The 15030-nt window shown below is 39.8% G+C and overlaps 1 protein-coding gene across 1 annotated transcript in view; it reads right to left on the bottom strand.

Annotated features, from left to right (window-relative positions):
* Positions 1-562: 562 nt before the first annotated feature.
* LOC142152118 (uncharacterized) overlaps positions 563-15030 on the bottom strand; it is a 38647-nt gene continuing 24179 nt past the window's right edge. Inside the window, exons 8-13 of the mRNA XM_075208417.1 lie at positions 14266-14383; positions 13803-13926; positions 10660-10771; positions 10025-10137; positions 9308-9394; positions 563-3449 (exon numbers count right to left, since the gene is read on the bottom strand). Of these exons, the coding sequence (XP_075064518.1) occupies positions 9328-9394; positions 10025-10137; positions 10660-10771; positions 13803-13926; positions 14266-14383 (534 nt within the window). The 3' untranslated portion in view covers positions 563-3449; positions 9308-9327. The remainder of the gene's footprint in view (positions 3450-9307; positions 9395-10024; positions 10138-10659; positions 10772-13802; positions 13927-14265; positions 14384-15030) is intronic.

The following is a 15030-nucleotide window of genomic DNA, read 5'->3' as shown; positions in this document are numbered from 1 at the left end:
CCTTCGCCCTACTGAAGGGACGAAAGAACGTAAACCTGGATTGCTTTGGTTTAGTGTTGATAACAGGCAGAAAAGAGCTCTTACCACCCATGGCAACCCAAATGATTTGTTCCAGGTGTGAACCAGAGTCACCCTATCAAAAGGCAAAGACTCTAGTATATGCTTAGAGTCTGCATCTGCTGGCCAATAGCACAGACACAAAGAACACCAAGCTGCTATTATGAGTGCGGAGTTTGGAGGTAACGGAAGATGCCCAACATAGAAAGTCAGAAGCTTCTCGAATACGTTCAGCTTACACAAGCAAGTCAGCTCTCTCTGTTTGTTTCTGTTTTTCTTTTCAATCATCTTTCTCTCTCTCTCTTTCACGGGGTCTCTCTCTCGCTCTCACAAGGCCTCTCTCGCGCTCTCTCAATTTCATGCTCGCGCGCACTGTTTCTCTTCTGTTTCTTTCTCTTTCGCGTACTGTTTTTTCTCTTTTTTTTTATGTTGTCACCATACTCAACCTAATAAAAGTTCTAAAAAAATAAAGTGGTTAAGAATAATAAAAATAAAACAACAAAAAAAGTGTCAAGTAAGTTTATTAGTGTAGGACAGTATTTAACATTAAATTCATTTTGCTCCATTGTCAAATTAATATGTAAACATTTTTATAAGCTAAAAATAGTAACAAACTTTATTTGATTGCCTATGATCAATGGTTTGTATTTATCGCAGCATAGGATAAGAACATTTTACCTGGTCTTTTGAGTAATATGACATTGTGTGATAAAATGTATTTATCATCCTTATATGAATGTATGCCCATGCATTAAATTATTGCGCACACATGGGAATGTCAGGGGGTATACGCTTTCTGGAATAAAATATGGGAGTGTATTGGTGAGGTTGTTCCGGGGATCCCCCCCATGGAGCCTAAGTCATGCCTATTTGGTATATCACTTGAAGATAACTTAAGTGTAACTCTTTGCAAATTTGTTTTTATAGCCATAACTCTAGCAAAAGTTATCATAGCACGCAACTGGCTTGCAAATGTAAAACCAGATTTTCATAAATGGAAGGCTTTGGTAAACGATACCATGGATCATGAGAGATACACTTATACTGTAAGACGGGCAGAACACAAATACCATGAAATCTGGGCTGTTTGGTATGAATCAAGACATAGATTGAGAGTGGTGGGTCTTGATTTTAGTTAATGTAATAAGTGAACCTCGTCTTGCTTGATCTATGTGATACCAATCTTGCTTACACAAGTTTTGGGATCTCATGTGATACTTGTATTTACTCATGTATTCATGTATGTATTTAGGCATTTGGTTATTTATAATCTGGATCTGCCTCCATATGTACATCTTATGTATGAAGAAAAATATTATCTTACCCACAGTGATCTCCCTGCAAACTTTGATTGACGGCTGACTTATGCTATGCTATGTATTGTCTTTATCTTTTATTTAATTTGTTTCTGTATATCTCCTCTTGGTATGTACAAAAAACTAATAAAATATTTTGATTCAAATTATTGCGCACACACATTTCTAGTTGCTTGAGGTTTTTAAATGATATGTCTCCCCTGATTGAAAGACAAGTGACAAAAAAAAGTTACAAAAAACAAACAAACTATAGGAGTAAAGTATGTAATACTAAAATGGATGTTCCACCATAGGGATCATGTAATAGGTTGGACAATGTACATTGTGGTCACATGTATGTATACTTTTGAGTGACAAAGTTTAAAGGCAGCTTCAAATGTTTTTAATGAATTGACTAATATAGTGGACTTAGTTCCCAATCGCAGAATCCCAATGTTAGAAATCAGTCAATAAGAAGCAACAAAAATATGCTGCACTCAATTACTATTTATAGCACAGTGTAGCATTTCACATCTCTGGAACTAGCTATTTCAAAACTCAGACAGACCCACAAATCAGTACAAAAGCATTCTACTTTGTGAGGTCTGCAGTCTTACTAGAACAAAAGCAGCCAGTGGCTTAATAACAGAAATATGACTCAGGTACTCAGTGGTGGTATGGGCAGGGGCTGTGTGTTGTAGGACCCCAGGGGCACCAGTGGCTCAAGTCCATGGGGTAAAATATTAGCATTAAGGCCTCATAGTAAAAACACTTTTTATTTTTTTGCAGCTGGGTCATTTGGAAATGGGTAATTCAGGGGATCCCAGTGTTGAGGAATTCTAAAATATTTAAAGCTATTCCGTGAATAATTAAACAATTGAAAGCATTCACATTTTTGTTAATCTGAATATAATTGTTTTTTTTTATTTCCTATTGGTATTTCAAAAGTATCTAGCTCCAATGAAGCTGCATTGCCACCTTGTGTCCACAGCATGTATTTTTTTTTATCATGGATACATCAGTCAAATAATAGTAATTATCAGCCGTTTCTTAAAAAGCCTTACAATTTTACCTTCACAGGCTGAAATGTGCATGTGCAGGCTCAACCCTCTATGGGCAGAGTAAATATGTTTATTATTTTTATAAACTTAAAATCCATCCTGTTAACTTAAGCACAAGAACCTGGTACACACAGAGGTGCTTTTATAGCATCCTCACTGCATGGTGCGGAGCGGTTTGTGAACGCTCAGAAAATTAGAGTTAGTTAATCTCTTAGACGAGATGCATCACAAACACTTTAAAAGTGCTTTTGTATATGAGGCCTAAGGTTATGAAAGGGCTGATGCTGCTTCAACAATAGTAGGGGTTTTAGTTTTATTTCATGATCCATGTCAAAAGTGAAGTGGACTGTACAATGGTGACAGCTTATCATCCCAATTCTCATTTAGTCACAAGAAAAAGCAGCTGTTACTTTTGTATATGACGACTTGATCAATTACTATTCATCCGTGGCTGTGTAGGAACATCTCAAGACTCATCTAATATGTTTTATATTATGTGCTCTTCTTTCTACTCAAAAGGACAATAAAACGTGTTTAAAAATCGACATAATTTTAGAGGTCTTGCAGGGCTACCGTGGCATGTTACTAATCCAAACATTTCGTTCAATCCTTTAGTATCTACATTAAGTTTAAATTAACAAATTTTACAGAGAAAGATGAAAGGTAGCAAACACGAAAATAAATCAAACTGTAGCAATGAATAGAATATTACTGTAGCATTGTCTCACTTCATTACATTACGGTAATGGGAGTAACTGAATATGGGCAGTAAGCTTTCATTATTGTTATTGGCATGAAGCGGTTAGAAGCTCAATTGTATTTAGAGTCTTCGTTGGACATATTTTAATAATGTGTATTGTAATTAGCAAAAGCAAAAGATGTAAAAGGAAATGGAGTTGTTGGAGGATGATTCTATTCCACATTGAGAACTTCATGTCATTACTAAAGTGTTCTGCATTCTTTGGTATGTACTGGGGACTCCTCGCTTCCCGTACTCTGATCTCATCTTTCATCAAATGCAGGACTTCACAAGACACTGAAGATAAAAACAAAACAAAACTAAATATAGTTAACAGACCAGGTAAGACCTCAGAAAAAATATATCTTTCTACTAAATAAGATCAGTCAGGTGGAGATGTCTGTTAATGGTTGGGGTCAATTGTTATGGGAAGGTAGACAATACTGGAGGTTTGTTGGGTAATAGTGCTTTGTAGTGCAGTCATTTTTATTCAGTTATGTAGTATTTTCCATGATAACAGAATTCATGACTATAAAAAGTTTCAAAAATAAAAAAGGAATCATTTTGTATAAGAAAGTTGTCATGCAGAGCTTGATGTACAACATTGTTAGGGGTATGTCTAAAACATACCAGTACAAAGTTCCCTTTCGACTAGAGCAAAAGATACAGGACTTGTGATCAGTGGCTGCTGGTACTTCATGCAGAGCCAGAGAGACCAATTTATGGCTCATTGTGACTTCCGCCTAGCCTCTAACACACAAGCGGGAGTCAGACCAAACCATTTGTGCAGGAAACAGAGAGAGAAGACAAAGTAATGTTTCACTGCAGTGTTGTGGACGCCGCCCACTCTCACTATGACCCAGCTGCCATGCCTACAGCTGGGATGTCACTTCCAGGAGCTCCGTCCTGACCGTTGCCCGCTATTACAGGTAGAGCCATATCCCAGCATCTGGGGCAGCCGGGCAGGTGAGCAAATAGGTTTAAATTAATTATTGGCCTCCTTGGGTTTATTAGGTAATTTAAGGCAGGGAGGGCTTAGTCTCCCTACTGGTTATTGCGTTCATGCTGTGGATTGCTCTTTGGTTACACTGCTTATCCTCTGTTTGACCTTTGTTTTGACCCCTGGCTTGACTCTGGACTCTGCTTGAACTCCTGTGCCCTTTGATCTCCCTGTTTTTGTATTACTCATGTTCGCTGCCTGCCCTGACCTTTTGCCTGTCTGAGCGTGCCGATCTGCGTGGTCTCCTGGGTGGGGATGATATGATGACCGTGTGTTAATTTCAGGGGTCCGGGTATTAGTAGGAGCAAGATGCGAGAAGCGAACTGAGATAGTGTAGTCGGCTACTATCGCTCCGATTCGTGCCATACAGACGTGACCCATGTTTGGAACAACAAACTGCAAGTATATTCTACGCAGGGCCGCTGAGAGGGGGGGGGAGCGGGTACAGTTTACCCGGGCCCGGCCATGCCAGGGGGCCCGGGCCGGGCCCTCGCTGCTAATTAAATTTATTTTTATTTTTTTATTATTTTTCTCTGTTGCGCTATTTTTTTTAAAACTTTTTTTATTTTTTTTCCCGCGGGGGGAAGGGTTCATGGGAGCTGGAAGAAAAAAAAATAAAAATAAAAAATACTCACGTGATCGCGCGGCGCCGTGTCCCTCCTCTCCTCCATTCACACTGACTGCCGGGCGTGACGTCATCAAGTCACGCCTGTCAGTCAGTGAGGAGCGCCGCAGCCAGCAGGAAGAAAGAAGACAGAAGAGGAGACAGAAGAGCAGAAAAGAAAAGAAAGAAGTTGACAAAAGGTAAGTAAAGAAACGGAGAGGCAAGGGGAGGAAAACAGGGAGGGACAGTACTATAAAGAAAGGGGACAGAGAAACAGAGGAGGAAAAAAAGGAGAGAGCCACAGAGTAATAAAAAAAAAAGTGGGAGAGAGGAACAGAGGAGGAAAAAAAGGAGAGAGCCACAGGGGAATAAAAAAAAATTGGGGAGAGAGGAACAGAGGAGGGAAAAAAAGTGGGAGAGAGGAACAGAGGAGGAAAAAAAAGTGGGAGAGAGGAACAGAGGAGGAAAAAAAAGTGGGAGAGAGGAACAGAGGAGGAAAAAAAGGAGAGAGCCACAGGGGAATAAAAAAAAATTGGGGAGAGAGGAACAGAGGAGGGAAAAAAAGTGGGAGAGAGGAACAGAGGAGGAAAAAAAAGTGGGAGAGAGGAACAGAGGAGGAAAAAAAGGAGAGAGCCACAGGGGAATAAAAAAAAAATTGGGGAGAGAGGAACAGAGGAGGGAAAAAAAGTGGGAGAGAGGAACAGAGGAGGAAAAAAAAGTGGGAGAGAGGAACAGAGGAGGAAAAAAAAGTGGGAGAGAGGAACAGAGGAGGAAAAGAAGGAGAGAGCCACAGGGGAATAAAAAAAAATTGGGGAGAGAGGAACAGAGGAGGGAAAAAAAGTGGGAGAGAGGAACAGAGGAGGAAAAAAAAGTGGGAGAGAGGAACAGAGGAGAGAGCCACAGGGGAATAAAAAAAAATTGGGGAGAGAGGAACAGAGGAGGGAAAAAAAGTGGGAGAGAGGAACAGAGGAGGAAAAAAAAGTGGGAGAGAGGAACAGAGGAGGAAAAAAAAGTGGGAGAGAGGAACAGAGTAGGAAAAAAAGGAGAGAGCCACAGGGGAATAAAAAAAAATTGGGGAGAGAGGAACAGAGGAGGGAAAAAAAGTGGGAGAGAGGAACAGAGGAGGAAAAAAAAGTGGGAGAGAGGAACAGAGGAGGAAAAAAAGGAGAGAGCCACAGGGGAATAAAAAAAAAATTGGGGAGAGAGGAACAGAGGAGGGAAAAAAAGTGGGAGAGAGGAACAGAGGAGGAAAAAAAAGTGGGAGAGAGGAACAGAGGAGGAAAAAAAAGTGGGAGAGAGGAACAGAGGAGGAAAAGAAGGAGAGAGCCACAGGGGAATAAAAAAAAATTGGGGAGAGAGGAACAGAGGAGGGAAAAAAAGTGGGAGAGAGGAACAGAGGAGGAAAAAAAAGTGGGAGAGAGGAACAGAGGAGGAAAAAAAGGAGAGAGCCACAGGGGAATAAAAAAAAATTGGGGAGAGAGGAACAGAGGAGGGAAAAAAAGTGGGAGAGAGGAACAGAGGAGGAAAAAAAGGAGAGAGCCACAGAGGAATAAAAAAAAATTGGGGAGAGAGGAACAGAGGAGGGAAAAAAAGTGGGAGAGAGGAACAGAGGAGGGAAAAAAAGTGGGAGAGAGGAACAGAGGAGGAAAAAAAAGTGGGAGAGAGGAACAGAGGAGGAAAAAAAAGTGGGAGAGAGGAACAGAGGAGGAAAAAAGTGGGAGAGAGGAACAGAGGAATAAAAAAAGTGGGAGAGAGGCACAAAGTAAAAAAGAAGGGGGAAAAGCAGCATGGAGGTCGCAGTGTGAGCATAAGGGGGTACAGTGTAGTTGTGATGAAGGGGCACAGTATTGTGTGTGTGATGGCACAGGGGGCTTGTTGCAATGTAGTGTGTGTGAGGTAGGTGGCGGCTAATTAATGGGCGCTATTTTGTTTGTAGGGTGATGGTGAGGCAATTTAATAGTAGGGACTATTAATTTAAGATGGGGTGGTTTGGGGGCTATTGAATCTTGGGGTGAGTTTAGGGAGAATGAGGTCTATTTATTAAATGTGACTATGAATTATTTAATGGCAGTGATGGTTGCGGGAAATAGGTATTGCTGGGGCTGTTTGCAGGAAGTGAAATAGGTTTATTTATTAAATGTAAATAGTATTATTTTAATGTTGGGGCTGGAGGAAGGCCTAATTATTAATCGTGGGTGCTATTGATTTAACGCCGGGGCTGGCTGTAATTTTCTAAATGTAGCCATTTTTTTTTCAAAATAGGTCCTTCAACATTTCTGGATCCGGACAAGCCACAACTAAAGAAACCAGCAGCCACAGGTGGAGAAAGTGAGAAGAACAGGTAGGAGAGAGCAGCACAGTGTGTGAAATGTTGTGATTCTAGTAGGGACAATACCAATTTTTGGTGAATGTTGTGCCCAATGTAAGGTGTAGGCCAAGACTGAACTGTTTGTGTACACACTGCATTGTTTGTATACTACACTGTGGTGGTAGATGTCCTGAAAGTCAGGAGTGCTTGAACATATGTGACGCTCCGGCGAATTGAGAGCCTAGTGGTTTTTATGTTAGCCACGCCCCAATGGCACGTTTGCCACGCCCCAAAATGCATGACCACACCTCCCAAAATTTTTGCACCGCCGTTTGGCTAGCTACGCCCCTGAATGCATGACCATACATCTAAATTTTTTTGCGCCGCCGTAAGGCGGCGCAAAAAAATTTTGGGGCTTATTTGACTATGAGGGGGGCCCCATGAATTTGTTGTACCCGGGCCCTGAATTCTTCTTGGCAGCCCTGATTCTACGGTCCTTACTATTTACAAAAACTATACCATCTCTCTTCATCCGAAGCCGGTTTAGACTTTACAAGTACTAATGGATATTTTGACTGGATTTGGATATTATCCTCACTTGATTTGGACACTATCTTTCCTCAGCACCTCCTGTTGGAACCATTGTTTTTATGTTATGTATATGTGAATAGATTAAATGTTGCTGTTTATCTACTCATGTAGTCACACTCATGTACTTATAGTCACTAACACGTACATTAGTTCAAGCGCTGAATTATCATCTCTATATCAAAATATATTAAAACTGGACAAAAACTGCAGAGGTTTGAATGGACTCCTGATATGGGGATGCAGCCACTAGGTGGATATGATGTTACTTTACTAAACAATGTTTCAAGGTAGGAGACTGTAGTGATTGCATAGACAACCAAACACAATGGAGCTAATTTAGAGATCCACTCATTTGCATCAAAAGCACAAGCGTAAATTATGTTGCAAAAAAGCGAATCTTACGATTCAAATTAAACACATATATGGTCCGCATGAAGATAAGTTTAAAGCACATTAAGATACGCTTTAAGTTTGAGATGCCGTTCATCATCAACTTGATGATGATGATGATGATGAATGGCATCTTTCTTTGTAAAACAAGAAAAACGTTTGAAATACCGTGCTCCCCGACTCCATCTCCAAAAACAGCTCTCATAGTCTTGGCTGGTATATGAACTATGAGGGATCCTCAGAAAGAGGCGCTACATGCACTTAGAAAGGACAGGCTGGGCTGGTGACACTATAACAGAGAAACCTGCAGCGTGGGGTCACCCTGGCATAACGTCAACTAGCGTTAGACTGTACAGCACGGGGAACGCTTTGTGTTGATTAGAAACATACAGGCTTAGGCCTGTCATTCGCTTCATGGCTCTGCAAGAAGCATGTACTCGTTGGGTATAGGTTTGTTTTTTTGGATTAAAAACTGGAAGAAAGAAGAGGATCCCCTGGATTTAGATGACTAATTTATTTTTTAAAATAGTGTGTGTGTGGGAGTGTTCATTTTCAATACAATATTTTCTAATGGTGTCAATTTCTTTATTTAGCAGTATTTTATTCCTGGTACACTATAAGTCCCAGAGGGCCCTTGATGTTACTTGTAGTTCTGTATCATTGTATTACTGATAAGATGGATTTTTACAAGCTTCGGTATGTTGGCACTTGTAGTTCTACAATGGTAGGACTAGTAATGCAACAGGAGAAAATGCTGATATTTCTATATTAACTATGTATTACTCCAACACCTCCCAGGCATGGGTGTTGGGAGGAGCCCTAGTGCTTTCAACACCCTGCACTTTTTTCCTAGAAGGGGAGGGCCACATTTATTTATTTATGGGCCTGTGCCCCGTGGTGGTTGACATTATGACAAGGGATCCCCACTCTGCAGGTGTCACAAGCCCAGCCTGACATTGCCTAGTGACAGAAGAAGATTTTTCACGAGGACTCCACTCTGTACTCTCCCTTCAAATTGCAGCTACCAGTCTAAGCTACTGCTGCTGGCATCACTCTGTGTTTTTTACTGGTTTGGTGTGAACACAAATTTAGGTGTGATTAAGGTGACTCAAAGATAAAAAGATAACATTCCAATTTTTATACCACTCATTACACTCTCAACGGAAATACAATACATCTTTACACCTTCCTCTTATAGTGATGAAGGGTTAACACACTGAAACAATACTTGGTTAATGACGTTTTTGTGTTTGTTTTCTTACCGGACTGTTGTGAGAGTTAGTTACTTCTTGCTTACTTTCTTCCGTGACACAGTCTTTGAGTTGCTTCTGTATTTTTGTCTGTCCTTCCTACAAGTTTCAAGTCAATAAAGAGAATATATAAGCATTCTACCTGAGCAGGTGTAATGGACAGAGCAGGGTTTAACTATGGCATAGCACAGCGGATATGTAGTGATATCAAGCCTTCACTCCCCCAGTACCTAGCATTCGTTCTGGCTGCAAGTAGCAGTATTTGCTGTTAATTCTGATATAGTACAGTGGGTGGCAGTACCAGAGGCGGATCTAGACTTTGTTTGGGGTGGGGTAGGCGGTTCACCAAGTGATAGTAAACGTGTAATACATTTGAAAAAAAAATATGTATAGTACCAATGAAACTATCTTTGCAATGTTACCTTGTGTACAATTGTCCTCCTTATTTCCTCCTCAGTCTCTCTCACTGTCTCTTTGCAATGTAGGGAATCCAACCAATCACCTTCCAACCCTGCCAGTCACATGACCAGCTCACCTGTCACTCAAAATCCCTTTCACTAGGGACATAGATTCTACTTTCCCTACAGTGAAAGGGATTTTGAAGCATAATATGACAATTTGAAATGGTCAGCATAGCCTGGCCCTCACTAGGGAGAAGTACATTACATGTGGGTGAGAATAGTGTTGTCACAGATGTATTGTGTTCTGCAGCTGTAGTCATGGGCATACCTGGACATCTTGATCTTGTTTCTGCAGCCTTGACCTCCCTCCCAGTGAATAGACTGGATGTTCTTATTCATCATGTTCCCACATGAAATGCAAGGTTTCCCATTATTATATGGCTGCATTGATTGGATAAAAGAGAAAATTAAATGTTTCAAGACAGCAGGGACAAAAAATAGAGGGTAATGTGAGGGGGAAGAAAGAATTGCATGAGAGAATGAAAATGAAGGCTTGCACAATCCACTTGCAAATTTTCTACCTAGGAACTTGGTGCTACTTTACAAACTGATAAGCAGTACAGATGCTGCATGCAACGTATCCATGTTTATGTCAGAGGATCTCAGCATTTACACGGCCTTATATGGAGAGGAGTCAACAGCATAAATGCAAATTTCCTGAGGTTAAACGTAAGCACACAAATCTCTTGTGTGACACCATCCTTACTGTGCAAATTAGCCAGGAGGAAAGATTATATATTTGAAAGTATACTGTAGTATATATTGGATATTGTGTTTATTGCATACAGCAGGTCTGGCAAACCTGTGACTCTCCAGGTGTAAATTGGAGGTTGTAGTAAATATAACTCACATCTGCCATATGCAACATCAATATTTTTCCTGAGAATAAAAGTAAAATTTCACCTGCTCTTTAGCACAAAAACCACATAACATGCGTGTAGCCAACTCCATCTCATGGTCTTCAGCTTCATCGTGACAAAGATCACATGGATAGGCTTTCCCACAGCATGGAAATCTGCCATTTAAGATGTTAGAAAGGGACGGGGATGAATAGCTAAACTGTTACATGGAAAAAGATAGTCAGACAATGCTACACAACTATAGATACATACCAGCAACAGTGCCCCAGTCATTGCCAGGGATGAAGCATTAGTTGTAAGAAAAAAGCTTTTTAAAATGTTTTGGTTATAGTGGAAACTGGGTAAAACTAGGACCATGTTGTGGGTAAGTGCAGATGCAAATGAAATGGTTACTGATTAACAAAGAGGGTGAGAGAGTTGTTGGCATAGGGAGAGAAACAGTAGTGGGAACAAGGAAATGCAGGGAAACAATCAGATAGAGACAGCATTTGAATCACGCACCCACGATCTCTCAAATCATACACAAGCAGAAGGACCATATTGGAAATCATGTGCTTAACAGTGACAATGTTAATGTGCCGTTACAGACTATTGGACATGTATGGCTACTCTCATTTCCCACCAAATATGTATTATTTTTGATTCATAAGGTGCCACAACTCTCCACGGTGCTGGACAGTGGAGAATACATAGCATACATAAACCAGGGACATACAAAGTATAAAACAAAGGGTACGGGAGACCTGCTTATGATAAGCTAACAATCTAATGGCAAAGAAGCTTAGAGCTGAAGAAGTAAGAGTGAGTTTATCTCGCAGTGGAGATTGGGACAATAGTGAGGACGTACCAGTGTCAGTAGTATAAGTGGAAGTCGGGTGACTAATAAAGAGTTGGGCTTTCAGAGAGCGTTTAAAGATTTGATGGCTTGTGGAGAGTCTGATCAGGTGTGGCAGGGAATTCCTGCATAGAACATAGAATGAGCATAGGAATAAGATGTAGTTATCACAGAGTGGGCAAGGCACAGGTCAGGGTCAGACTTAAGAGTGTGATGAGGAGAGGAGTTTTCAGATGTATGAAGGAGTGGTGTTGTTTATGACATTGTAAGTGAGGGTGAGTAAAATGAACTGGATTGTGAAGGATGTGAAACAGCTAGAAAGGGTTGTATTGGTTAAATGACCACAGTGCAAGCAGCTAGATTGGCGGGAGGGCAGGGTGAGTCTGCGTCAGTTCGATCTCTCCCGCATTGTCAGCCCTTTAGCATCTAACGGCTGCTATGTCTATAAAAGTGGAAGCCTAAACTTATTGCTATGGACTCACTGTGTGCAAACGAGAGAGTGTCTATGCAGGGGGACTGAGAAAGACCTAAATAAATATCATGTGTTATACTTGCATTAGCCAAGATGAAACAGGAAAATTAACATAACTAGATCTGTATCATATATATATATGTATCATCAGCATCAAATCACATAGGGCAGCACAGTTTCCAGTCCTGATAAATAGCAAATGTAACCGATGCAAAATATGAGGTGATTTTAAGATTACCTGAAATATTCAGATTCAAAATATATGGTAATATCAACAATAAAGTAAAGGGACCTCAGAGTTCTGATTCAGGCAACAAAGATGAATAAACAATGTAGTAAAGCAGTGGGAAAAGCCTGCATCCAAGGGGTTGTATTACCAAGACAATAGAAATCCCACAGTACTCCTATTCCTTTACACCAGAACAGATATATGATGACTGACTTATAACATGAATAACAATTCTACTAGGCTGAGGATTACCATATCATAAATATCCTATAATACATAGCATTCAGAAATTTATAATCTAATATTACTTCATAATTATAAAGCAGATAATATTCCCATATAGTAAGATAAATAAAACCTTGCAATGAGTTATATAATTGTGATAACTGGAATATAAATGTGAGAAAGTGTGATTTAAATAGGTGGGATACATTTCTCCAGCTGCTAAAGGGACTGAGATATTACGTACCACCCTTGTTTCACTACAACCATAGGGTATTCTAGATTTTGATCAGTACAAGAAAAGATTATCCACTCTTTAGGTTTAGGGACTGCCATTTAGACATATCTGACATATGCAGCAGCATTCTGGAAATCATAAGTAGGCTGGAATTGAAAAACAAGTGATCAGTTTTAATCAAATTGGTGATATTGTGCAAGGTTATTCAACCTGTGAGCAACACTGGCCACACAACTGGAAAGGCTAGTGAGCTACACATGTAAGGAATATCTGTTATTTTGCCATATACTTTACTACATGTCCCCAACCCAATGTGAGCAGAGACTGGATAAAGTTTAAGACTACTAGACACCTGCTTATGTGAGGAGGTTATACTACCTGGATTGATAATAAATAAGGAACACCTTATTTAAATATAATGCAGTGCATTACAGACAATACTGAAAACCCAAGAGGAAAACACATTATGTGTATAGTACAGAAAATAGCCCTAAATAGTGAATTACTTTCAAGACCATACAATTAAATATAGGCTAATTCATGAAATAATTGTTATATTAAATACCAATATATACAAGGACGTAGTGTCTGACATTTACCTATACAAGATTACCCCGACGCTCAATAAGTAAATGGTACAGCTGGTCCCTGCATCAAAAATGCTTTAACTCAAAATATTCATATATCTTTTTTCACATATCTGTCCTTTGTTTTTATGATCTTACGCTTTTGTTTCAAGTTGCAGGATTGTGTTATGGAATAAAGGTCATTATGATTTATATTAGCTAGGTATCAATAAGTCCACCATATACAAGCAAATATGTCTCTCTCTTTTCATGTAATGATTAGCCAAGAGGTTGTGCAGTTGTTAATAGTAAACACAATGAGATCATATTGCAACATTATGGGTGTGGCTCCATTGGGGCAGGGCCATTGATAAACATTCTGATTGTACAGTGCTGTGTATGATGTTGGCAATATATAAAAAGTAATAATTATACATTTCTGGTAAAACATCACCTTATTGTATCGAGATTTGTACAGCCTAGATTCAAACAGACACTGATAAATTAGAATCATTTCAGAGAGGAGTTATCAAAATGTAATAGGCATACAAATAAGCTGACCATATGGACCAATTGTTTTATTGCTATCAACCAAGTCTAAGATTCTGTGCATTTCCAGCTCACCTTAGCCATCGACAGCTCTTTCGATAATGTCTACAAGTCCCTTGGTCAATAAGAGGTTTCCCAGGTTTTATTGAAGGATCTTTCACGGCCTTCTTCCTGTTATTGCCATGCAGATCTTTATTACCTGTAACAACACTTCTGTGATTGCAAAATTCCTGAACTGTCCCTTACACGATTATAATAAAATGGCATCTATATGTTTACTAAACATGTTATCTAATATCACACATGGGGGTAAATGTATGAAAGTCCGATTTTTTCAACTCGCCGGAAATCAGCGACTTTGCAGGTAAAATTTAAAGCGGCAATGGCTTGTAAAGGCAAGTTTGCCTTTACAAAAAAGCACTGTTTAATACATTTACCCCCTAGACTTCTATTTCCAAACCATTTATCTTGAACAATTGCTCAAGTCTTTGCATTCTGCTATGCAAAGCAAAGACTTATGTAAGAGAATGTAACATACCGCTGACTTTCCTCGGATAACTTTCAAGCTTTTGAAATGTGGCAGCTTCAATAAACATGCTGAGCTTGCTGTGGCAGTGCAGACAATGTAGGTCTTTGGTGATGCCAAAAGACAGTTTCTGCAGACCAATAAAACAGATAAAATTATAAGTAATGTTATTTACATAGCGCCAGCATACTGGGCAGCATGATACAATTGCCAACAAGCATTATAATAAAACAAGACTGATTATTAATAGTCAAAGAGCAAGCTTACAATAGGAGAGACAAAACCATCAAATGTCTGGAGAAAAGGGGCAAAGTAGAGTATAACTTTATATCAATACCTGCTCTTCTTCACGACTCTAAATCTATCCTGTGTGCCTCATAAATTGCTATTCCAAGTTATTATTAATAATCTTTATTTGTATGGCACCCGAGGTTTCTGCAGCGCCGTACAAAATACAGACAATGAACCTTACAGGGTAGAAACATACAGAACAATAAACAAAAATACTAGGACTTCAAAGCTCCAAACATAGCTAGCACATTGAAGATGGAGCAGAATAGGTAGAGAGACAGGAGGGACAAGGGCCCTGCTTGTGAGAGCTTATATCTTAAAGGGAGGGGAAACAAACATGAGGCACAATAGGGAGTCAATTGCAAGAGAAGCGAGAGGCGGGACAGGGGAAGAGAGAGGTGAGGAAATCTGGCATGGAGAGCATGTTAGGTGGATGACTGGTGGGCTATGAGGAAGAAGTGAATTTTAAGTGCCCGTTTAAAGGTG

Source organism: Mixophyes fleayi, chromosome 4 (assembly GCF_038048845.1).
Source record: "Mixophyes fleayi isolate aMixFle1 chromosome 4, aMixFle1.hap1, whole genome shotgun sequence".
Taxonomy (NCBI): domain Eukaryota; kingdom Metazoa; phylum Chordata; class Amphibia; order Anura; family Limnodynastidae; genus Mixophyes; species Mixophyes fleayi.
Note: the sequence above shows the minus strand (reverse complement) of the source record. Positions and strands in the feature narration are given on the sequence as shown.